The sequence below is a fragment of the Chrysoperla carnea genome, chromosome 5, assembly GCF_905475395.1.
Source record: "Chrysoperla carnea chromosome 5, inChrCarn1.1, whole genome shotgun sequence".
Taxonomy (NCBI): Eukaryota; Metazoa; Arthropoda; class Insecta; order Neuroptera; family Chrysopidae; genus Chrysoperla; species Chrysoperla carnea.
Window position 1 is genome coordinate 16,070,378 of NC_058341.1, and position 27,318 is coordinate 16,097,695.

General features: G+C 29.5%; 1 protein-coding gene across 1 annotated transcript; it reads right to left on the minus strand.

The window, feature by feature from the left end:
- Nucleotides 1-5,520: 5,520 nt before the first annotated feature.
- Nucleotides 5,521-25,349, minus strand: LOC123300562. The gene is made up of 2 exons (XM_044883148.1): nt 25,313-25,349; nt 5,521-7,279 (listed from the first exon to the last, which is right to left on the minus strand). The coding sequence occupies exon 2, from the start codon at nt 7,216-7,218 to the stop codon at nt 5,521-5,523; it is 1,698 nt and encodes a 565-aa protein (XP_044739083.1). The 5' UTR covers nt 7,219-7,279; nt 25,313-25,349.
- Nucleotides 25,350-27,318: the final 1,969 nt, after the last annotated feature.

The following is a 27,318-nucleotide window of genomic DNA, read 5'->3' on the forward strand; positions in this document are numbered from 1 at the left end:
ATCTCAGCAGTAATTTGAGTTAACAAAAGAGTTAGTTTTGTTGCAATACCAACCAAAAACAAAAACAAACAATTTCATAATTAAATTTTTTTTTTTTGAAAGTCACCTATTATGTTAATAATAAAACGTTTGGTATGAAATTACATCTTCAATTTCGTGTAATTGGAATTACAGGAAATAGTAATAATTCTCAACTAACTAAAAACTCCTACAGTTGTGTAATTCACATCGCATCATTGTTGGTTATTTGTAAATGATGAGTATTAATTACAACAATATGTTAATTGTTATAACACCTCTCCTTCACGGAAAGGGAAAAAATAGAATGTGTTTTGCTTTTTTTTAAGTTGGTTAATGTAATAAGTTATTATGCCATCATCGCGAGGAGGTGGAGTTTATTATTACGATTTATTATGTGTTCGTAGCTTCTTCACAATGTAGATAATATGCATATCTTCAAAAACAATCAGGAAATGTTTCACATTCTCTAGCCATTGTTTTTAGATTTATTTAAAAAAAAAAATGTTTAATTAAAAATATGTACCATTCACACGATAGTTTCTCTTAATAACGTGAGTCGTCAATCTTCCTCTCGGTCGGAATTATTTACTCTCAATTTCATCTCGATCAGTTATGTCAGAGATTTTGTCTACGTCAGAGATCTTGTCTACGTCAGTTATGTCAGTTCTCATAGATGAATTCTATTTCATGATAGTTAAATCTTTTTACCTGCCATTTACTTCGAATATTATACGATAGAAAACACCGATCTTAACGCAACTTAAAGAGATATTCTGGCCTAGAAGCCTAAATTGTAAGCATTCTTCGAATTATACTGAAAAAAAAAGACGACACCCTCGCTAACATGATGCAAGACCTTGTTGTGGTACTTCAGAAAAAGCAACGTTTACAAAATAACGTCGAAATGAAACTAAAAAATTTTGTTTACCCCTTTTTTCGAACTTTTCGAATTTTTTAAAAATACTCAAAATTGAAAATTTTGAAATCCAAGGTTCAGGCAATAGACAGATTTATGAAGAAGATTCTCACCAAATTTCAAAGGAATCGGTCGAGTTATATGAGTTCTCAGAGGTGAATTCAAACTCGAATTACTTTGGATTATTAATCGATTCCAGATACATACATTGGGCCTTCTTTTACTTCATATGCAATGTCTTGCAAAGTTATTTCTGCTAACCGAGCTGTTTTGCCTTCTTTTGAAGCAGCAGAAGCTCGCAGTACAGAGCGATCAATTCGAACTTCACTATCAGATAATCCGCCCCGAAAATAATTCGAATTTTGAAAAATCCGCCTTAAATTATTTTTGCACGTTTAGGAGGAAGTGAGGGGAAGGAATATTTCGGTGAAGCAGAAAGATAAAAGTGCAAAGTTAATCTTGGAGAAAATAACTTAAAAAATAAGGTTATGAAACCGGCATACGTTACCCACCCATGTCATGTTTGCTCCTGCGCAGATGGAAAGACGAACATGTAAGACGTTTCTCCGTGTGACCGAATATGTAAGACGTTTCTTAAAAAGAATGAAATTACAAAAAAAGAAAACCATTGAAGCATTTATACATCTGATTTCGAAGAAAATTCAACTTATATACATATAAAATTCGCTTGGCACGGTTTGTATATTTATTAAACTGAACTTAAAAGTTAAACATACCTCTTATAATACATACAAAAGTTGTAGTGTTTGTATGTTTATAAAAGGAACAAAAAATGTTGACTAGAGTCATATTTCATTGACAGAAACGAAATTATTGAAGTAGAAACTTCTCAAATAAATTTAAACACCAATTATTTTAAAACCAAAAATGTGTTATCTCATATAAGATGTCCAGGAAATCGTATAGATATTCACAGGATGATAATATGATTTACTAAATACGTACTCCTGAAGATTTTCGTAGACTCTCGATTAATAAAGTCTAGTCTTGAGTTCATATTTTAATCATAATATATCATTCCTTGAATATTGACATATTTCACTGAAACGTCCTGTATAACAAATACCATTGATGAATGAAACAGAATTTTATCTTTCAACAAAACTGGTTTGTTTTGTTGGTGGTACATTTTTTTTGTTTAAAAATAAACCAAACAAAACGGTGATTTGTTGAAAATGGATATTTTGACATATGCTAATCAATATAAAATGCCTAGTGTTTGGATAAACCGTTATTTTAAATCTATCTCTCTTGAGGTTAGGTTATTTCCTTTTTACGATGTTATTAATCAGTTTCCTGCTTAATTATAATGATTTTGAAAATAATATAAAAACTTGTTGAGAATATAAATTATAATTTATTGGTATTTTGCACTCGCAAGTTGGAAAGATTCATCCTATTAAATCCATTTTATGGAAGTAATGACGTGGTCGAAGTTTTTAGTAAAAATACTCTTGTCATATCAAGAATCCCCTTGTAGGTGTTTGAAAATTAGTGGGTCTTTTCCAAATTGAGACAGGGCTTAGTTATAAAAAAAATTCAATGTTCCAATGCTCTTTATTACATCACAATTGATTTTTTATAGCGATGAGCACCAAGACCAAAATATGACTAAGTTGACTGTCTTTATCTTACGCACTAAGACCTTGAACTATGTTCTGGGTCTTACACAGGTCTTGGTCCTGCTCTTATTAGCTGCTTCTGTCTAGCGTACTTGGTGTTGTAGCTACACATATGCAAGACCAAAAAAGATTTGCAAGACCGAGACCAATGTGTAAGACAAAAATGGTAAGTCCGTTACTCTAAATTTCTGAAACAAGGATTTTAGTCTTGGTCTTAGTCTCATTCATGTCTAGTTTCTTACAACTTTTTTAAAAGTTAAGCAAAGCATTAGTTCGAGATACAAACACTTTTAATTTCAGTCATGACGATTAAAACCCCTAAAAATTATTCCATTTGATGTTTTTCTCATCTTCTCTGCCACTGCCCAGTTCTTGCCGCGAGGAGGTGGACTCACTTGAGCCAACCTTTCTTTGACGATCTCTCCGACCAGAGGTCCGTATTAGTCAAAGCACTCCTGTTGTTCTTAAACAGCTCCAAATGGTTCAAAGAGTAGTGGCCGGGAATGAGCCAACCCTTTTTCGCTATCACGACGGATCCTATGGTCTAAAAGTGTCCCACCCCAGAGCAGACAATCTAACCTAACCTATCTCTAATTTTGAAAATCAGGTACTACCAGAAACAGTTATATCTAATTTCAACATGCTCTAAATCACCGTTAGTTTCAAAAACTACCACTATTTTCAGTATTAGTGAAATTTCATCCATCAATACATATTTATTCAGGTTTTTTTTTTATTTTTATTTACTTTAAATTTTATGTGATTTATTATTTTTTTTAAATATTGCTCTTAACAGGTAGAAAATTCTCTGTAAAATGCACCAATTTGATATGTAGTATTTTTTTTCCTTATTAAATTGCCTTAAATTTTAAGAATAGTTGTGTCATACCTTCAAATGTGAAAGGCTGTACCAAAAGTTTATTATTGCCACAGTAAGTTAACGTTAAATGCTTCCCCTACCTACCGTTTAATTTATCCCGGATTTTCCCAAGCTGTCTTTGAAGTTTCAAATTTCAAAAATGAGGGCGGACTATATTTGAGTACTTCCCTTTTACATTTTGAAGTATATGCCATTAACTAATCGATTATATATTATGTAATAGATAATATAGTATCAGTATATAATAGAGAACAAGAGTTTTATAATATAATGATGTGGGTGGTTTTTTGATAATAGATGTATATATACATTTCACTAAGATTTTTTTTAGGCACTTTCTTTTTAATAATATTTTTTTTTATAACATAAAAATTATCAATTTAAAATAGCACTTTTTTTTATCATTCTTTTAATAAACTTGGAACATTTTTCTTAAAAAAAAAAAGAAATTATTTCTTTATTGACTAAGTTTTTTGTGTTCTTTTTCTCTCGAAACACAAATCGCGACAATTTAAGCGCATTATCAATTTAATTTGAGCACAAAAAAAAACAGTCTTTCTCCATTTATTATTATTATGTAACACGATTATATAATAATATAATACACATTTTTTTAACAAATATAATTTGAGCAATTTTTATAACAAAAATTGTCTAACTGTTGTTTTATCCAAATCGAAAATCAATCAATCGATTTTTTTTTTAAATAAAAGGAAATTATTTTTTTAAATAACATTTTTTTTTAAAGACAACATCAATATCATAGAGGTTAATGACGTTGTTTCCGGTGTAATTTAATGTTAGATTATTTTATTTCTTGTTTCTGAGTATTGTGTTTGAATTATTTTGTTTTTGTTTGATTTGAGATTAAGATTGAAATTATTATGAGTTTTTTCAACTTTTTATAGTTAACGTCTTCATGTTATTCTAACTTTTTTTTCCATTTCAAGTAAAATTTTATTTTCATTAAATTTACCAATATTTTTTGTTCATCTAGTTGTTCTGTTCCTTTCTTTATTATTTCCTAGCATTCTTGATAACGTCAAACAAGTTAGTCGGCTATTTTCATAACCTAAAACGAGATTTCTTTCTCTGATGTTGTCTAGTCTGATATTTTGTCTGTTTGTTTGTTCAGCTAGTGTTTTTGCTTCTTTCTTTATTATTTTCTAGCATACTTGATGACGTCAAACAAGTTATTAGGCTATTTTCATAACCTAGCAAATTTGTACATAGAAGTTTCTTTCTCTGATGTTATCTAGCGGCGATCACTCCAAAACAGATTCTTATTTTTACCTATTCCATATCATTTTCCGTTCAACTAGTGTTTCTGATTCTTTCTTTATTATTTCCAAGTATTCTTGATGACGTCAAACAAGTTATTAGGCTATTTTCATAACCTAACTTTTCACATCTAGGTTTCTTTCTCTGACGTTGGCTAGCTTCAATCACTCCAAATAAGATTATTATTTTTGTAATTTTTTATTTCTGTTATTTCTGCCAAGACATCAAAACTCATTTAATTGTAATTTCTAATTCATTGTTACTTTTTATTTGCAAAAATCTCAAACATAACCTTAAAATTATTTGACATTTACTCATAATATCAACAAGTAACCTTTTATTTAAAAAAAATATATGATCAATTGAGATGTCTTTTTTAAAAAAAAAATGAACATTTCACATTTTTAACTTCCCACATAATGTTAAAGTTCAGTCACATGCATAACCTTTCACATAAAACATTCTTTGTCCTTAAGATTTATATTAATACAATTTGTTTACCCTCTAATATCTTAAATGCATCTTTTTCTTTTTTATATAAACATTTAAAATTAACTAAAATAAAAAACTATGAAAGAAATGTTATATAAACATCAGTCAGAATTAATTAAAGAGTTTTTTTTTTTGTTTTCACTTTTTGTTTTTTTAATTAGGAATATTTATATATATTTATTTTAAAGTTTATATCACAATTCCATTTCTTCGTAATTATTACTATTAAATGTTTCAGTGAAAAACTCTGTTTTTCTTCATTTTTCATCGTACGACGTAACATTTTGTCATCTTCGACTTGATGTATTATAATTAATAATATTATTATTTATATCGGAATAATAATGAGAGAAAAATCCTAATTGTTTTAATGTATTCATTGCACGCGGTATTAATTTTTCTTTATAACGCCAGATTGCTGTGTCCATTACACTATTTTCACGAAATTGTTCACAGGATTTTTTTAATGTTTTCACACAATCTGCACGATAATGTTGTAGCTGAGCGTCGGTTGTATCGATTGGGTATGATGTGCAACCGGATCCTAGACATGCTAGTGGGAAATGATTGTGGAGTGTAAGAACACGTTCTGGATTATGGAAACATTTAACATATTGATTCGGTTTCGTAAAATGTCGACTTCGGTATACATGTTGAAGCATATGCATATATTTTGGAACTCCCTTAAACCAGCCATGAGAGTGGAGCAAATCATCCAGGAAGTATACATTCCGGACATTGTATGATGCTCTTGTAAGATTCCGTATTTGGAGTGATTTTGGAATTACAATATCCATTAATTCTCTCCATGTTAGCACATTTAAGGGCATTATTACTTCATCGATATCCAAAAGTACAATATACTCGTAGGTATACAAGTTCTTATATAAGCAATCGTTATAGGGAATAATTTCGTTCTGACGTTTGTGGTTTGTTTTTTTGGTTAAATACAAATGTTGGAATGCTGGTATATTCGGTTGTCCTCCAGGTAAAGTTAAAGGAGTAACTTGAACTTTACCCAGCTGTTCGTAATGTTTTAAAACCTTTGAAATATTTGGATGTACTTGTAATTCGTAGAAGAATATTTTGTCTGCTCCAAGAATACTTAACATTTCAATCCATTCGACTAAGCGAACGGATAAATCGTCGTGTAAGAAGTCTAAACCTTTAACGCAAACCGCGAAATCCTTTTTCTTACCATTCTCGGGTTTATTATAAATGACACGAAGGTTATTTGTGGCATTATCGCAAGCTTGTTCCACCACCGATACTGATGCTGGTGTGAGGTTTTGATATTTTGGTGGAATTTGGCAAGCGATTAAATATGGTTGATAAATTCCTTGCTTATAATTACCCCATTTCTTATTCCAGATGTATTTGTATTCCCATGTTTTAACTATCGCTGGTTCTTTTAGATTCTCAAACCATATTTGACAGAAAGTTTTTACTGTGGGCTCAATACGATTTATCATTCCTAATATTCGAATTGTGGGTCCAATTCGACTATTTTTTCGTATATCATAATACGCACCATAAAAATGGAAACTCCCATTCGAAGTTTGCAGACTCTGCCAATAAATATTATTGAACTCGAGCTCATAAATACTAGGCATTCGAGCGCAAGTTTTATTTAAACGCATTGCATAGTTTTTATTTTTATTCCAATAGACAATCGGTAAACTGGGTAAACGTTTTTCGACTTCTTCTAGAATACGATCTTCACTCATGCCAGGGGAATTATCTACAAATGGAGTTAAATCTAAGATATTTTCCGTTGTGGATGTCAGCGCAATTCCATTAGCTGAATCGATTATACGTTTTTGAAGTAAGAGTCGACTGTTTACGCCCGTTAAAGGAGGTATATCGACTTCTAATGGGTAACTTCGAAAATTTAATGCTGCTATTATTAATAAACCCCATAAAAATATTACGAACGCTGCACGCCGTGCATAGCGTCCACTTACGAATGTTTGTATGCCACGCATTTTGTTGAGTGGTCTTGTGTATAGTTTGAAAAAGGTGATGCAAGATTCTTGATTTTTTTATCTGAAACAAAAAGAAATTTCGAATTAAAAATTAGTCTTCTCAACATTGTTTCTTTCATATAACACTACATGTATTTCGTGCAATTTTTGTGACACTGAGTATACATACGAAATTCATGTGTGAAAAGCATCTTAGTTATCAAATTTTATTCAGATCGGTCAATAATGGTGACAAAAAATGAGCAGACAACATTTGATGTAAACACATCAATGAAATAATTTTAACCTTTGTAATATAATCAATTTAGGGGAGTTTTGAATAAGGGGCAAAGTGTATGTAAAATAATAGACATTACTTATGTATTATTAATTAAGTTTTGAACTTTAATCACAAACTCTATGGAATTATATATGTTGTCGCTAAAAATCAATTCAGGTTTATTAATATTAAACTAGCCCGATTATTACATTTCCTTCTCTTTAATTGTGATTAAGGTAGGTTTCATCAAATTTTTTAATCTACGTTTCGGATAAATGTCATTTTCTTGAACAATTTAGATTCAAAAAATAAAAAAATCGGGTTACTTTTTCAATGAAACGTGTAGTTTCGAAGATATCACCAAAATCCAAGCATCGACGATCGATATTCCCGGGCAATTTCAGTCAATATATTGGAGACTTGTTGTGAAATCGCAAAAAGTACAAAATATTCTGGACTTTCTACGAGATCAAATTATATTATTGTAATTTGCAGTAATATAATGGAAAATATTTGCAAAGCTTGAATTATTGATAGAGCAATTATAAAATAATATGCCTGAATTTATCTTCTGGCTACGCTATAACCACAGTTTATGTATGGAGACAAACCCATCGGTTAATTGAATTATTAATTAATTTATGCTGTACAGAGTGTTATATATTTACCCAGGGTTCTCATGGTAGGTTTCTTATGGTCAAAGTTACCATAGCAAGATTATTATCCTACTTTAAAACAGTTGCAGAAATAAACTGATAATATCAGGTCATATTCGACGATTTTCTAGTGCACTGATAGCAGATTTTGATAACACTGGAGTAAAAACAAGTAAAATTCGCGAAAAAAAAAGAGAGCAATTGCCGTGTGGCATGGCAATCATCACTTCGAATTCCACAAATGGAATTAACGATTTTATATGCGCTACCTTGTATTAACTGGTTTTAAAATACCCATAATCAACGGAAACAGATTAGTCGTGTCTGGATAAAAGGGTGGATTCCTAAAAAGTTTTATATTATTTTTTTTAGACTCTATATATTTCTGTACAATAAAGGGAAAGCATGGGCTCAATAGTAGTCGACAAGTCGTCTAACTGCATCATTTCAACTCTTTATCGAAGTTCAGCCCTTATGTACACCTGCCAGTATCGAAAAAATCATTTGGGTGCTCATGGTGTAAAACTTAATTTTCCAGATAATGGTCACATGGCTTTTCTTCCTCTTCAATGATACGCACAAGGCTTAAGCGAGAAAAACAGTCAATATTTCTCCACCATCTAGTTTTTTGAGATACTCTGTACACACTAAGAGTGTAACCATGGATTTTTCTACATATATTCGAAAGATATTTTGCAATTAAATCAATATTTTTATATTTGATATGTGCTAGTTTGTGCTTTCAAGTTTTATAAAATGCTATAAATATTAATTTCAATTAGGAACATAATAAAAGTTTTAATCAATATATATATTTTTATTATTAATATTTATCAAATAAATTAATTAAACTTACATAAAAATGTCATTAAGTACATGTTATTCATCACATTTAATTGTTTTAAGTATGGATAAAATAATAACATTTGTTTACACTAATACACTCATTCATTTATTAATAATAAGGTTTGTATTTGATAAAAGTTAAAAGTAGAATTTTATCAAAATCATTTTAAGTACTTATTGAAAGATAACTTGAAATCGAAGATTAAGAAATGCTATGTTATTATTATATTCACGTAACGATAATTGGATTGAGGTAGATTGCACTCTTGAATGATCAAAAGTTCAGTTGTTCCGGAATTATATTTAGATTTGAGAACAATATACTTTTAATATTCGCATCTAATAATTAATACCTGTAAGCGGTGATTGTATCCATATATCTATATCTTCATAAACCATACAAATAATCGAAATGGCTTTTTCACAAAAGTATAAAAGGGTGATTAATTGATAAATAAAATTTCAAATTTCTGATATTATTTTCATTTTTACGGTATCTAAATACCTTAAGGAATATCAAAAATATTCAACAAAAAGCACCTTTGAGAAATAATATATAAAGATAAGGCAGGCGCTTGGAATTCATTCAAGAGACTCGGATTCGACTCCTGATATGTCTGTTATATTTTTTCCATTATTATAAGCTTTTTGTTTTTATAGTTTACGTCATTTACGCTATTGTATCATCAAAAACATCAATAATAATCGAAATGATTTGACGTTTAAATTAGTATACAAAATTTAGTAAACAAACATTAATCATAAATATAATCTTCGACCTTTTGAAAATATTTTAGCTACATTAACAGGATGTTTTTAAACAATTAACTCTGTTTGTAATTATACTTTTAATGTTTTTTTTTGTACATAAATTTCTGACATGACGTAGTATTTTTTTTATACAGAAATAATTTAATAAAAATTATTATATTTCAAAAAGATAAATTATAAACAAACAAAAAAATCATGGACAGACAATGGTACAAGTTAATATTATTTAAAATTAATATTAGTAATTTAATTCATAGATAAATAAATAATAAAAAAATTATTAGTTTCAGTCTTGAAACGAACAAAAAAGTACAAAATTCTAATTATTAAAGTTGATTATATACTGAATTCAAGTCACACAAAGTCAAAAGATAATTACCTATTAACAATTTTTCTATGTTTGACCTTCACAATATTTCTGTTTTTTTAATCAAATTTAATCAATTATTTTTTAGACAAAAATATATTTACCTCTGTATACAAAAGTTGGTAGATCTCACCTAAAACGTTTTTGTTAGCATTCATATATAAGTGAAACAATTTGCAAGAATTAAAAAAAAAAAAAAAAACTAGACGGTATGATGATCTCCAAAATTTTTGACCTCAAGTTTGGGTCTACGTCATTTTCGAGAATATCCAGGTTTTCTTCTATGGACTATTTGGGGTAATATGGATCCTACGGACCCAAGACCCAATTGACCTATGATACTAATTTACGAACTCGACTCACTTTTTACGTCCTAGGGACGCTATTTCAGCTTGATATCTCTTTTCGTTTTTGAGTATTCGGGATGACAGACTGACAGACGACAGACAGACAGGCGGAAATGGACTAATGAAGTTATTTCATAAACACCTATACAAAATTTTGTTAGTAGGATCCATATTTGTAAGCATTACAAACTTGGGACTAAATTTAGTATACCTTGATATACATTTCATATATACAGGGTATAATGACACATATTTCATATATACAGGGTATAAAAATCATAAACATCCAATTTATTTGGCGATAAAATTAATAATTTTCGATATATCTCTAAAATCGATGTAGAATTTTCTTACAGAATTTTTAGAAAAACGTGAAAACTACCTGTTTATTATATGAATTGGATTTTTCTAGGGTCAAAACCGCCCCTTATATTCTGATTCATCAAGTTTCGAAGCAAAATTTTGTGTGTGATATTCCTTCCCTTAAGAAAATGGCAAAAATCAGAGAAATAAATTTGTCTTCGAGTTGGATACATATCAATTTTGGAATAATAGTTAAAATTTCACGTAATGAACCTCTTAACTGGTCTCAAAGATCACTCCCTTTTCTTTGTGGCATATGTAAAGTTACTTGTCTACGCCGATAAACCAAAGAATTATTGGAATAACAGTCGGCGAGTTATTCACGAAATACGACCATAATTGCTGCGAAAAGTGTGTGGAAATTGGACATCGCGATTGCGCTCCCTATGCTTCAACCACGACGGCAACATGACCAAACTCATATTTAAATATTAATGTCAAAAAACACCCGTTTCCAAATTTTTGATAGGAATACAAAAATATTTTGAACTTATAATCCAACAGCCAACTTTCGTTCTGTATAGAGGACTATATGTGGAGTACGCATGGCACACACTTTTTTGTGATGATTAAAACACTTAGTTTAATAACTATTTTTGAGTGTATGATAAACAATTTTTGGATTCTCGGTAATGTATTACGTAGTAATAAAATAGGAGTTAATAAATCATTTTTTACATTTTTTACAAATTACAATTATTAGTTTTATTATTTTTTTGCAAATCGATTATTTCCGTTTATGTAACAATTAGATTTATTTTCATAATGAAAAATGTATATACATTTTTATTTAATTTATTCGATTCTAGTTTTTTTTTATGTACATTTTATAAGCGAAAGTAAATCACAGGAATTTCCACAGTCATGTAATTGGTTCATTTTTTTATGCGAAGTAGGAAAGTCTGTAAAGTTGTGGAATAAATCAATCAAATTACGAAAAGTTTGAAACTCTTAGAATATCTCGAGTATCATAATTCAGAACGCACTTTAGTCATTGACATCGTTTTTGTCAGGTTCAAGATTCAAATGAAATTGTTATTTAAAGATAAAATTTCTTGTTAGAGATAAAAGTTTTCATCGAAATTTTACGATTTTTTTATGTGAAAAATTTATTGTCTTTAATTTCAAACCAAATATAACGAAAAAATTAATTCATTTGATCGTATTTTGCTGTTTCAAGATATGCCATTGTCAATTGCTTTTATTTGAAAGTTGAAGATAATATTTCGAGAACCATTTGGAACGTATTTTCGACAGTGGCATTGTTTTCGATGTTACTGTGGTTTAAATTAGCCTAGATGAGAAAAAATGAACTTATATTTGGTTTAATTAGGAGTAAATAGGAAGCTTGAAGTCACTATGATCTTCGATTCATTTTGACTGGTTTTTTCTGGGACAGAGACAAGTCTGTACGTTAAATGCTGTATGGGTTAATTTGCCTTCGTAATGAGGTACTACAAAAAGTTTCTCTCAAGGTATTTGCAGGTACATAAATCTTATTATAAATTTAAAATAAATTATTAATGTGATGTTTTGATTTTTAATTCATAATTAATATGATTTTATAAGTAAATTATTATTAATCAACCTTGAAGCAAAAAAAATAAAATTGTATCACTTTGAAGGTGAATTTCCACGACAAAAATTAAATATCGAACCAGTTTTATATTCATAAGTGTTTAAGATTAATTTTATTTATTTAAAAAATATCCATTTCAAAGCTCTCTTTTTTATTTGACAAAATAAATTAGCAAAGCATTACCGTATTAATTTAGTAAATAATTTTATTGACTTTAATTGCATATCCGTTACAAAGGTAATTTTATTTTCAAAATTATTATTTCATTTTATTGTGTAAAAATAAAACTCGTCTACTTGTTAAACTGAAAAGAGTGTACCTTCTCAAAATAATCGATTAATTTACAAAAATTACTTAAATTTTAAGTTTGCTAAAATAATAATAACAATAAAATGGTAAATTAAAACTTTTACTGTTTTCTTATCAAAAACATTGCGTATGTTTGGAAAATAATGAATATTAAAGTTTTATTGAACTTATTACAGTGCGACCTCTTTAATTCTGATGTAAAGAGGTAGCATTTAATCTGTATTAGTGATCTGATTTCTTGAAGGATGTAACGTCAGGATGTATATCTAAAGAATGATTCTTATCAAGTTCCAAAACTGGAACTTTTTATACTATGCATATATGAAAAATACCAAGGTATACTAAGTTTAGTCCCAAGTTTGTAACACATATTAATGCTACGAACAAAATTTTGGTAAAGGTGTTCATAAAATCACTTAGAGTCCATTTACGTTTATCTGTCTGTCTGTGGACACGATAACTCAAAAACGAAAAGAGACATCATGCTGAAATTTTTATAGCGTTACAGGACGTAAAAAGTGAGTCTGAGGCCGTAAATGAACATCATAAATCAATTAGGTCTTGAGTCCGTAGGACTCATCTTGTAAACCGTAAGAGATAGAACAAAAGTTTAAAATTTTAAATATAAAAAATATTCCTTATAAACAAATAAAGAACTTTTGTTTGAAACTTTTTTCGTAAACGTGAGGGCGCACTGAGTAAGCGAGAAGAATGATCTTCTTAGTACTTTGTGTGTAAGAATGGTTATCTTTCTTTACTTACATGACGTAAAAAAATCAACGATTGCATAATCAACACTGTCTATACATTGTATTTCAACAGTTAACTCAGTCAATTGTTTGTTTTCACTTGTTTTAAAAATAAATTCTAAACCTATCATAAAATTTTACTAAAATCTGATTAAGGGGTCGTACTTTATTAAAAACGTCAATATTTTTAAAGAATTTTATCACAAAACTATATAAATTGATTAATTGTTTTGCTAATAAAAAAATATTGATAATAAATTGTTTTGATTATCTTTTTTAATTATAGTTCTAGGTAATGTACTTACACGAGTTTGCAAGAAAAATTTTGTATTGTATAAAAAAAAAAAAATGTTTTAATTAATTAATCCACGTGCATTATTCAAAGTTTAGCTCAAAACAATTATATTTTTGTTATACCCACATGTTTTTATTTTTATTATAATACTAGCGAGCCGCCCCGGCTTCGCACGAGTGAATTGCTGATACTAAATAGACTTAGACCAGTTAGCAAAATCATTCCTATGTATCGTTTTAAAATATTACGTTTTTCTGTCTTATGAGAGATAACAAATTTTCTTCACAACGAAAATGTAAAAATAATTCAAGTAAAAAAGTATATTTTTAATTTGTCCACGAGTTTATAGTTTAAGACAATTTTCTACAAGTCTGATTTGTACGCCACTCGCACCAATTGTAAGAATCTTAAATTTCAAACCGGTTCGAAAGTTCAAATTATAATCTCGGTCCATTTTTCGGACTTATGCATGCAGCTTTATGCAGTGTAAAATTGCAATAAATTTTCTAATAAATTACTCACATTTTTCAAAAGAGCAAAGCTATAAGTTATGGTTAATAAATTTCCCAAATGCATAATAAATATTGTTTAAATTACTTTAGTTGGCAAAGAAACTATTTTACTAAATACATTTTGTGTTTAGTTTTACTTGGGTGTGCCAGTCATGCTAAGTACAGGGTACACTTCTCTCTACATTCGTAAAATTATCGTGTACAAACCATATGGATATTTAAGCCTCAACTGTTTCTTAGAAATAAAAATTTCCGTTTTTTTTGTTAATTTCTGATCGTCTGGATCGTCAATTACTGGAAAATTTAGTTTTTCTGTGTGTCTTATCAGGCATGAAAACCTGCTCAAAGATTTATGCATGGTAATTTTATTTTCTTATCGAAAAACATAGAATTTTATGAAAAATAAATTATCATACTATTTATTAAAGAAAAGGAGAAGTCCTTTGTTCCCCTGCTTATTCCATTGATGGCCATACTGTTTATCTGTACTGGACACATGCATGTTGCTTCTTTGTCAATTTTTATTACATATAGATAAATTATAGAAATTTTAAAATTAATTCAATTGGGAAATAGAATCAATTAAAAAGGTTATCCAAAAATCAGTTTTGTGTCAAAAATTTTATAGAAAATACTAAATTTTTTAATTATTTCCTAAATTATGATTAAAAGAAAAAAAATCAATTTCTATGTAAAAAAAAAAAGGTAAAAATGAAATCAAAAATAGTGTCAATTTATTTACTTTTTTTTTCGTTAAAAATGAAATTATGATTACAATTTGATTGAAATGAAAAATAAAACGAAAAACATTTTCAGATAAAAGTTGACAGACACTAATAAAAGTGTCAAAACATTATCCTCTTGGGAGTACCTATACTCCAAGAGGTGGTTGGTTTTGTATTAATCAGAATATGTCGTATTTTATTCTATCCAACATTTGAGTTCTTGAATGAATGAATGGATATATATTTCTATATTGTTTGTTTGGTGGGACGTAAACAGGGCACTTTTAGTTTTTTTTTACTTTATTTACATTGAATAGGTAGTTCTAGAAATTCTATCTTAATTCAAGAAAGGTATAAGGTAAAATTGAAAAATTCAATTTTTCCAAAAACATCTTATCTTATAGAAAGTATGAACGTGGATACCGCGAGGAACACAAAAATAAATAGTTGTTTATTCTCGTACTTAAGTTAAACTTCCACTCATTTTAGTCAAGGTTAGGTTAGGTTAGAGTGACTTTCTGGGATGGGACACACTTAGACCATAGGGTCCGTTGTGATTCCCAAAAACGGTTGGACCATCCTTGGGCCCTAGTTTATGAACCATTTTGAGCTGCTTAAGAACAGCAGGATTGCTTTGACGTCGACGGAGATTAGATCGGAGAGGTCGTCAAAGAGAAGCTGGTTCAAGTAAGTCCATCTCCTCATGGAAAGAACTGGGTAGTGGCAGAGAAGATGAGCTATTGTCTCCTCCTCCTCACCACTGTGACAGCTCCTGCAGTAGTCGTAATACATTGCCAGGTCCAGGCGTTCTGCATGCCTGCCACCCAACCAGTGTCCTGGTTGGATAAGATCTTCGGAACGCTTGCGATTGTACTCAGACCATATCTGTCTTGTAATACCACAAGTACGTTCCTCTCTCCATCTAAGATTGGCCTTTTTTAAGATGTTCTCTTTGAGGAGCAACTTGCATTTCGTAAATGGAACTGTCAGATATTCATTTTAGTCAAGAGTGTAATACATAATTGAAATACACTCCTGAAAAAGTGCCCTATATACTTGTATCCTGAATGATATATATATATTTTATTTTATTTGTTTCACTTATCCTTTATTTTGTATCTTTATTCCTGTTTTTTTGTTTGAATATAAATTTCTTGTTTTTCCCTTTTGCACATTTCTCTATGGTTTTTTTTTTTTTTTGAGTAACTACAACTTAAAAAATAAATCAAGCTAAATGTTTGACAAATTTATATAATTTAATTTGCATTTTAAAAAGTTAGAAATAATCACGTCTAAATAATTATCAAGAAAAGTAACGACTGTTGTTTTCCTATTTTTAAGAGGTAGTAGGTACCTTATAGTTTATATGTAAGACTAATATTAGCCAAGATATTTCAAATTTTTGAAGGACTCATTTTTCATTTCAAATCCTGTTTTGTTTGACCATGGTTCTTTTTAACAACTATTAAGTATCGATGAAAATTAACAGCTGAATTCTTTCTAATAGGTTTAAAATTTCAAAGTTTATTATTACACACTTCCGCTAAAGAAAAATCGAATTTCTAGAGTCCATTCTGATTTCTGGATGTGTTAACAAATAAAGAATCTTAAAAATTTGAAGAGAAATTCAATAAAAATTTTTAAATTATGAAATGAATATTATTCATAACGTCAGGAAATATATCCAATTAAAATTATCAAAGTCTATAAAATGCATTAAAAAATAAGCAAGCCATTAAAATAATTTTTACTAGAACAAATAAAATTGATATTAATTTTTAGGAAAAGCTGTAAAAAATTGCATAATTAAACAAAATTTTGACATAAATTGTTCACACGAGCACTATTTTATCAAAACTGACCCTGAACTTCAAAATATAAAATTTTTATCAAAAATATAATATGAAACTTGCCAAATAAAATAAATGCAATTTTTTATACAACAAAATAAATTATTTGCTGGCAGCAGAATTCGAACTTAGTTTATATTGAATATCAAGTCAATGAAAAATGCAATTTGATTGGACAAAATAATTTAAATTAAAGCAGAGAAATTCCCCCTAACAAGTATTAAAAAATTTATACTTTATCTCGGAAACGGTTCCATAGATTTTCATGCAAATTAGTATGCACGCGGTTTTTGGGGAGAAAAATCTATCTAGCCTAGTTTTATTTTTAGAAAACGTCGTTTTAACCGTGTTTTCAGGAAAGAATGAAACATTGACTGCAAAAATATGACTCTTCCTGACATCTATTGGTGGCGAAGTAAACTACATTACCGAGACATTCAAATTGGCGTTTGTGTGGAGATATTTTAAATGGTTCTTATATTGGTGATAAAATTTGTGCCTTTTTAATTCAAAAATTAAAGAGTAAAGCTCGGCCATCCAGTTATCTGCAGCGTTACATCCTTCAATTCCCTTACCCACACTTAGTCCCCCTTTTGTACTACTACTGAAGACTTTCGAGGAAAAACATTCATTGATACGACTAATACTGTATGGAGGTAAAAAGGATGATTTGAGGGATTTATTTTTAAAATAACAAAATAAAAGTAAAAAATAACACACGGGCATTTTAACTAATTTAAGCAATCTATAACAATATGGGAAATATATGGGAAATATACTGACTTTTATTTATATATGAAATCCGATTGTAATAAGAATCGGAATTCCTTTTTTTTTCTTGTTGTTCGAATAAGTATAGACGTCAATAATCTAACTATCAATCAGATTGAGGTAAATATCTATCAGTTTTTATATTACAAACAGGGGTGGGGGAGGTTTTGATATGCTGCAGAAGGTGAAGGTAGATTGGGTGATGGTGATAAAAATATATATATAGAGAGGGATTTAGTTCATGATGATGATCGAGTCTTATATTATATCGAGTCAAGAAAGCACACTTTTATTATTTTTCTTTACTCTCTCATTGACTTTGCTTTTTTCTCAATAATAATAATACCTGCCTTAATCTAACGTTTCTTATTCCATGTATGCACAGAATGATTCAAAAATGATGCAGAGATGGATTTAGAAATTTCCCGTTTATACGTCTCATCGAATTTTCTGTTTCAAAAATACCAAAAACTTTTTATAAAAAAATTTTTTTAAGGGTAAGCTTTCATTGTACTAAAAAGTAAAAAGAAATTATTTCTATGAGTCACTCATACATGGATGAATCATACATGGATTTGTTAAAGCATTCAGTCAAGTCATTCCTTCCCTATCCCTATATATTATAAATGTGAAAGTAAGGATGTTTGTTTGTTTGTTTGTTACGCTTTCACGCAAAAACTACCGAATGGATTTCAATGAAACTGTGCAGCAGAATAACACATCAGAATAACACATGAGCTATAATTTATAAAGATATATTGATATTATTCTGATATTTTACTGCTCCATTTATGATAATCATTTTAAACCATAAATTAAAGATTTCTGTAAAAATTTATAATATTAATAAATGTCCAACAATTCATGGCTTTCTTTTCTCATATACTCAATGAATTATGACTATTTTACACTTAAAAACATTGAAAATTGTGCAAATATTTTAGCTGTATAAAGCAATTTCTTCGAGTATTATGGAAAAGGAATAAGTGAGATCAAGAAAGGTGGAGGCTAAAAAGCGGTGGTTTTTACTTTTAAGCCCAGTGAAGCCGGCTTTTATCAAGCTAGTTCTTACCATAAAAATGCATTCTCATTCGATTTACAAATGTTATTTACATTCTTGTCGGCAATTCCTTTCATTTAGCCGGAGGCATCGTTTTTGCCTTGGACAGATTAGTCTAAAACAAATTTTGCTTACAATCATCGAGTAATAGCTAAATGACCATAACTTTTGAAAGAGGGTATATATATTGCCAGGTTGGAGTCTTAGATTCTTCCTCTATCGGCGCAACGTGGTTACGTTCCGATTTAAAAAAATTATTTGGCAGACTCGTCAAAAGGAAGCCACTCACAAAGTTTCAAGTATGCATTCATTATTTAAAAAAAACAAAACAGTGGTGTCCCACCGGTCTATGATAACTAGTGTCCGACCAAAGGTCGATTTTTGGCCGAAGCCGGTTAATCGGCAATTGCCACAACCTTCGGCCGAAGCCGAAGCCGAGCCGATGCCGAAGGATTAAAAACATGATTTTAAAACTTTTATTAAAGTTGATCTCCAGAAGTTGATCTAGAGATTATGATCTCTAGAAGTTGATCCAGAAGTCAATCTAAAGATGATTAAGAAAATTACCTTGAAATTTATTTCAAAACAATAACATTTAGAACAGTTCGTTCAATTCCGACGTTTGCTAGGAACCTTCGGCCAATGCTTCGGCTTCGGTCTGAATTCAGGCCGAAGCCGAATGTTTGACCGAAGGGGTTATTTTGGTCGAAGGTGGTCGAAGACTAAGCTTCGGTCGGACACTCGGACACATTATAACGAATTGAACGGTTTTACTGTACTAAAACCAAATAATTTTTATGACACCTTATACTTTCTTATCCAGTTTAAGATCCATAATATAACAACTAACTGTATACGTCGTTGTAACATTTAGTTGTTCTAAAAAGGTACATCAATTTTCACTTAATATTTTCTACCTTTTCGATTTAAAAGTAATTACATTTATTACATAATATAATAATAAATGTTATTATTATATATTTTATTTCTAGCACGTTAGTAGAATAATCTTAGAAAGAGATGAAGACTGGAGAGGTTAAGAAGAAGATGATGTACAATGTTTTATTTTTTTTTTCTTTATTCTTTTAGAAATGTGTGATGGAATTACTGGTTGGAGAAGACGTGAGATTGTGTTCAAAAATATATAATAAAAGTTAACTTTTATATTTTATTAAGTTTTTTTTCTTATTTAAAATAAAAGAGCGGATGTCAATTACAAATGCAGGCAGACAGATATACGTTTATTTTTAGGGATATGTAACTGGAAAAAATCCCCCAACTGTCTTATAGCAGACAACGTGGAATAGAGAAGCCACTCAGACTTTTTTAACTAGCATACGAGTAAGACAGAGAGACAACATTTTTTTTCTACCTATCTCATTACTATTAGAGAAACTGAGATATACCCGTCTCGCTTCCTCCTGTATGAGCTTTGCGGACTTGGAAAAAGAGACACACAATAAACTTTATGGCACACAATAAAGTTATAACAATGTGGTAACTTCGACTTAAAATAACTCGCCCATGCCTGTCTATAGCAAATGATCTTTTTTATCAATTCAGATTAATTCTCTCTGGACGTGCAAAAAAGTGAAGTTGGTTTTTAAAAATCATAACTAGTATAAAAGATATGAATATAAGTCCCAATTAAACAAAGAGGAAGTATACCCACTAGTGACATCATACGTGGGTATCACCATAGAGATTACACATAAATCTTTGTTTTGCTAAAAGGAGATGGGAAACCTTTGAATGCAATCTTTGATTGCTTTTACCTCTTCGTTTTTAATCAATTTTAATTTCACTTAAAAATTTTATCATGGTATCAAGTCTAGTTTTACATTTTTATGGGAAATATTATAGCAGATAGCGATGTTTTTTACAGCTACAGTTTCCTGCAGCAAAGTTTAAGCAGCTAAGTAATGCTGCAGATACCCAAAGCAGAAACAAACAGCGCTATTAATTTTATTAACATGCAAAAGAACAAAATTATAAATAATTTATTTAATTAATTAATTAATATTCATGCCAGATATTACATTCCTAAATGGTTTATATTATTCAATGCGATTTTCGTCATTTAATATATGAGGGTATATTTTTCTTACGCCGGATCTTAGACTATAAGTAATTCAATGAGATCTGATTTACAAAGAAATTACTTATCATAGACATTCTTACTTTATAAGCAAATTCTGAAAAAGAATAGCTTTTATCTTATAAAAAGAATTTGACATAGTAGTAAAGAATTATCGTTTAAAAATTATGATTATATCAGTCGTTCAATTTGTTTTTAAAAAGCTAGGTCTGATTACACAAATAAAATTTTTTTCTTATTTCAAATAAATTTTGGTCATTTTAAAAAAATTCAAATTTTTTTTGAAACATGAAATTCTTCTCTGTGTTTCGTAAAAAGTTCTTTAACATTGATCAAATTTCAATTACTAATCGGGAAATGTTTTCGGAAACTCATGCACGAATATGATATGCTCGGTCTTATGAAATTAGTTCAAAATTTAATTAAAATTTTTCCAAAATGAATAATATTAAAAGATATCTCTGTCATTAAAGATTATGGGCGTATTAAAATTCGTATAAGATTTAAAAAATTGTAAATTTTAATTAATCAATTTTCAAAAATCTTTTATGATTCTTAATTTTTCAGTATAATTTATCATATTTTTACCTGATTTCTTAGAAATGCATATTTCGTACTGTAGTTTAACGTCATTAGCAGGTACATAAATAAAAAAAAAACTTTTGTCTCTGAATTTGGAAAAACCAGAATTTTGAATTTTTTGTGTCACAATTACCTTATATCATCCGAGTTTTATCGAAATTGGAGACAAGAACCTTTTGTCTCTTTTTTTGCAACTTTCGTCAGGGGTAAAATTGAAAAAATCTGCAACAACTTGTTGTTCCAAAATTTGATGAAAATCGGAATATATAGGGATATTTTGGCCCAAAAATCCGGTTCATTTTACGAGTATTTTCTATGATATCTTTCGCAGAGAGAGAGTTTTGGAAGTTTTCTGAGAAGTATTTACACATCTAGTCGTCAAATAAACAGGATTTTCCTTATATTCCAAAGATGAATACAAAATATATCAGTGTTTTTGACAAAGAAAAATTTGAAATAAGAAGCATGTGCCAAATTAAAAAGATATCGATTAATATAATGTTTTGGTTTTCGATTAAAATAAGATTTGCACTACTCAAGATGTGCAAAAAATGCACTAATAAAAAAATTATTGCACAATTGCATAAATTATGCATAGCAAATATTAAATTAAATAATTTGGGAAAAAATGTGAAGTAACTTAAGTAAATAATGTACTTACTTGAGATGAATTAATTTCATCAAAAAAATAAAAATAAAAATTGAACTGCCATAAAAATTGGGTAACCTGATTTTTTTTTCACAGTTAAATAAATTAATAACAAGATTTTAATATTACCGAAAAATTAAAGCCATGTTATGAAATAAATACTCATGCGACCTCTATATATACAATACATAATTTTATTAAAAATCTTATAGATAATTTAATTCAACGAAAAAACTGAGAATCTATGACAAATATTCCAGAAAGATGAATTAGAGTATAATAAAATTTGATATAGATGTTCATAGAATCATCTAATTAGTTCATTTCCGTTTGTCTGTCCACCCGTCCGTCTGTCTATCAACTCAATAGCTCAAAAACGAAAAAAGGTATCAAGCTGAAATTTTTACAGCCTGCTTGGAAAGGGTAAAGTGAGGTCGAGTTCGTAAATGAGCAACATAGGCCAATTGAGTCTTGGGTCCGTAGGACTCATTTTGTAAACCGTTAGAGATAGAACAAAAGTTTAAATGTAAAAAATGTTTCTTATAAAAAATTAAACAATTTTTGTTTGAAACATTTTTTCGTAAACATCACTGTTTACCTGTGAGAACGCAAATTATGCGCAAATTGTATAGTATGTATTATATGGGAATATCAGTTATATATGTTTGACTTGTATGTATGAGTAATGTGACAGAGTTATCAACACTGCCTATATATGGTATTTCAACAATTAACTCAGTCAATTATTTGTTTTCCCTTGTTAAAAATATAATATTCAAATGTTATCTGAATCACTAACGAGGCGACATTTTTACAAGTCGACAAAATAAAAGAGGCATGGTTTCGACTCGTAGTAATAATAAATATGGAGGTTTTTGATAAAGTATATTAAATAATTATAAATAATGAAGATTTTGAAATTATGCTAGCAGTTATTTTTAATAAAAAAAAATGATACAAATACGTAATTACTTCTCTTTCATATAAACTGGACCAATTATTTACTCTTATAAATAAGGTAATAATTAATTTAATTTTTGTAATAATCCAAAAAATAAAAATTGGCTACTTATTATTATATTTATTTCTTTTGGAAATTTACTTTCTCATATTTTTTTTTTAATTACTAGCGGAAAAATACATAATTATATATTTCATTTTATGGGCTAATATTTTTGGAATGTTTTCAGAAATTTTTGCAGTTATCAATAACAAATATAACATATTTCAGATAACGATTTCAGGATAATACTTAATAAGTACATATCGGGAAAATTACCGAAACAATAATTCTATTTTTATTAAATGGGTATTTCTAAATTTTAAATGAAAAAAATTGAAAAAATTCGAATAATTTTTTGCAAAAAACATGGAAATTGTCAAAATTAAAAAAAAAAACTTGAACGTTAAACAGCAAAACATTTTATCATGGAAGCGCAGAATTATTACGTTTTAAAATATTGTAATACAGAAAAGAAAATCCTTTTATCCTTCGAAGCGCGTCCGTATTTGAATCATACCTGAAATTCCTACGCAAATAGCAAGGAATGTATTTATTTTATGGATTCAGAAAGATTCGAAAAAATCCTGTAGGATGGAAATTTTTAAATCGCACACCTTTTTTTTGATGGACCTTTATGGAAGCGCTGGGAAATAATAATTTTTAAAATATTGTAGGTAATAAAATCCATATTTCTAAGCGCTTCCACCATTTTTCTCATTCATATCTCAAACATAACAACTAAATGAAAAATCAAATTAATTTTCCCCCGAAAAAAAATAGGGGAAAAAGGTACTATAAGTTTATTTCCAACCATGTCGTTGTTTGTGCCATGAAAAGTTATAGAAAGTGGCTATCCGCACAATACCGTCTACGGTCTAGACCGTCCACGGTATACCGTATACGGTCTATTTAGACGCGGTATGAAATTATTTTTGCCCTTTTATACCGTGGGGAACTTATACCGTGCACGGTATACTTTTTCACGGTATACTCTTTATGTCGTCGAGCCCTTATACCGTGTGCGGTATAGTCTCGTCCACGGTATACATAATATAAATTGGAAGGCTTATTTGAAGCAAATGAAATATATCGTGTGCGGTATAGTCTCGTCGACGGTATACATTATACAGATGGGAAAGCGTATTCTACAGAAATGTAACATACCGTGTGCGGTATACTCTCGTCCACGGTATACACAATACAGATGGGAAAGCGCATTCTACAGAGATTTTTTGCCGTGCGAGGCTTTTAACCGCACACGGTAAGCTAGATTTTCAAACCGTGTGCGGTATACCGTGTACGGTATACCGTGTGCGGAATTTTCAACCCGTGCGAGGTTTTTAACCGCACACGGTAAGCTATAACACACGGTATGCGTTTATATTGGGATTATTAAGCCGTGAATGGTTCTATACCTCACACGGTAAGCTATAACACACGGTATGCGTTTATACAGAGATTTTCAAGCCGTGAGTACCGTGAGTACACCGACGAGAGTATACCGCACACGGTATGTTACATTTCTGTAGAATACGCTTTCCCATCTGTATAATGTATACCGTGGACGAGACTATACCGCACACGGTATATTTCATTTGCTTCAAATAAGCCTTCCAATCTATATTATGTATACCGTGGACGAGACTATACCGCACACGGTATAAGGACTCGACGGCATAAAGAGTATACCGTGAAAAATTATACCGTGCACGGTATAATGGCCCCACGGTATAAAAGGGCAAAAATAATTTCATACCGCGTCTAAATAGACCGTATACGGTATACCGTGGACGGTCTAGACCGTAGACGGTATTGTGCGGATAGCCACTTCCAAAGTTATATTTCTCCCATTTTCAAAATTTAAGTTCACGGCGACCCAATAACCGTAATTATTATTTTTGATAAATTAAATTCAGCAAAAATATAAAATAAAAATTAATCTAAACAAATTTTTGCTGACTTAAAATTTAAAAATATTTCTTTTTTTTTGTTCTATAACATTTCCTCAAAACACTTTATAAATTTCATTTTGCTAAATTGGTCTGGTACAATTTAAAATGCAATTAAGTGGAATATAACTGTAAAATTATAAATACCCTAAGGATATGTTATGGTTTGTATACAATGATTCTTAGATTATTGATCAAGAACGAATATTCTTAAAATTCAATTTCAAAGAACCTTAATATGGAAATTACCGGAAAAGAGATTAAATATGCTATTTAAAAAAATCGAAGCATTAAATTGGGTCTTATTATCCTTCGAAATTATTTTACAAAAATTAACAAAATTAGAAATCTTACCATAAATTTTTTAAAAAATCCAAAATTTTAATAAAATTGCACTAAAAATTTCACTTAATCACAAGAAAAATTATCATTTTAATTTCACAATTAAAAGAAATTTTATTTTAAAAAGAAATAAATCACAAAAAAAGGGTAAAAAACTGCACTTTAAAAAAAAATTCAACCATTATCCACAAATAGTTATAAAAACCAACATTTTTTAGTTATTATTATCGAATTTTACCACATTTTTATCAACACAAAAACAGTTCATGTGTCTCTTTTAAAAACATATTGTGGGTTGCTTGCTTGCATTTCTGTCTGGTAGTATGTACAATCAAAAACTGAAAACAGACACAGGGGGAGCCAAGCCAAACGAGACACAAACATTCACTACTCACAGCACATTCACCACAACGAACGCTCTAAACAAACTGAACTTGTTGACTGACTTAAAAATTTTATATGCACTGTTAATAAACTGACTTAAAAGTAGTTAGTTTAGTTCTCTGATCGCATAGTCACAATGTACTTAAGTTAAAAAAAGAACAAAAATCAATTTTAAATAGAGATAGATATATACATATGTACAACTGATGGAACAACACGACATAATATACACCTTAAAATACAGATTGTTTCATAAATATTACAGGTAGAATTTATTGTTTGGGGTAAGTGCTGTCCTCTATTTGAATGGAAGTATATAACCAGTGCTCTAATCATAAACACAACAGTAATGATAGAAGCACTCATTTGACAGCTTCACAAAAGAGTGAATTTGGTGATAAACTGTAGTTCTCTATTATATAAACGTCTTATTAACGGTTCCCTTTTTTGTCACAGTTCCCAGTGATCACTGGGCAATTTCAACTTTAAAAACAAAGACAACCAATAAATATAGCCTTCTCTTCCTTTACCCTCACTTAATTCCGTTTTTGTTTCCCATTCAATGGGAAATTTTTATAAATAAAATACAACCCGTGTTACTTTCTGACAATGAAGCATTCTATAGGTGAAAGAATTTTTAAAATCAGTTAAGTAGTGGATTTAAAAATCACGGATTTTCATACAAACTTTCAACCCTCATTTCATCCCCTTAGGAACAAAATTTCGGAAAATACTTTCTTATCGGATGCCTACGTCATACTAACAACATACCCTTCAAGTTTCAGGAATCTACGATCAGCGGTTTACGTTTTGCGTTGATCTGTCAGTCAGTCAGTCAATTAATCAGTCATTCAGGACAAAGCAATATATATATAAAGATAATGAAAAACGCTGTCTCTGTCCTTGAAAGTTGATAATTTTTTTGTTTTCTTTTGAATAGAACACAAATAAAGTGTATTTGGTTTTTAGTTTTTTATTTGCCAACGTTTCGGCCTAAGTTGGGTCTTTTATAAAATGATAAATTTGTCGCAGAGCTTTTCCATTAAGGTCGAAACGATGAGTATTTTACTTAAGATATGACGTTGTCAGTTTAATAAATTATTAATTCGATCCCAAGAAATACATTTTTCGAGAACCATAATTCATAAGAGATTTTATCTGATTGAAAGGTTTTCGGCAGGTTAAAGTAATTCAAAAACCGAAAAATCGGTTTTATTGAGAATTCATTGTATTTGAAATTTTAGTAGAGCTGAGATATCTCGTGAATTACAATTGGATTTTAACCAATGGCATCGTTTTTGCCAGATCCAAATTATCGATCTTCTAATCGAATTTTCACGATTCTCTTATGGAAACATGTCCTGGTAAAAGTGAAAAAATATGAGGAAACACATTTTTAAGGTAGTTCTTACTTGAGCGTATTGTCTTGAATAAACTTTTTCAAATTTAAAACTTAAGGGTCCACCCAAGTGTCGTAGCAGGGCCTGACTATGAAACAATAAAATCGGCAATTTTTTTTGTATTGTTATTAAATAAATCTAATCAAAGTAGAAAACAATAAGTTATAATTCAACCCTAATATTTCTTTGAACTTTCAATACTAATAGACATTCCTATGAATACCATGAGTATTT

Coding starts and splice junctions, on each gene's coding strand:
- LOC123300562 (XM_044883148.1), bottom strand. CDS start 7,218: ATGCGTGGCATACAAACATTCGTAAGTGGACGCTATGCACGGCGTGCA.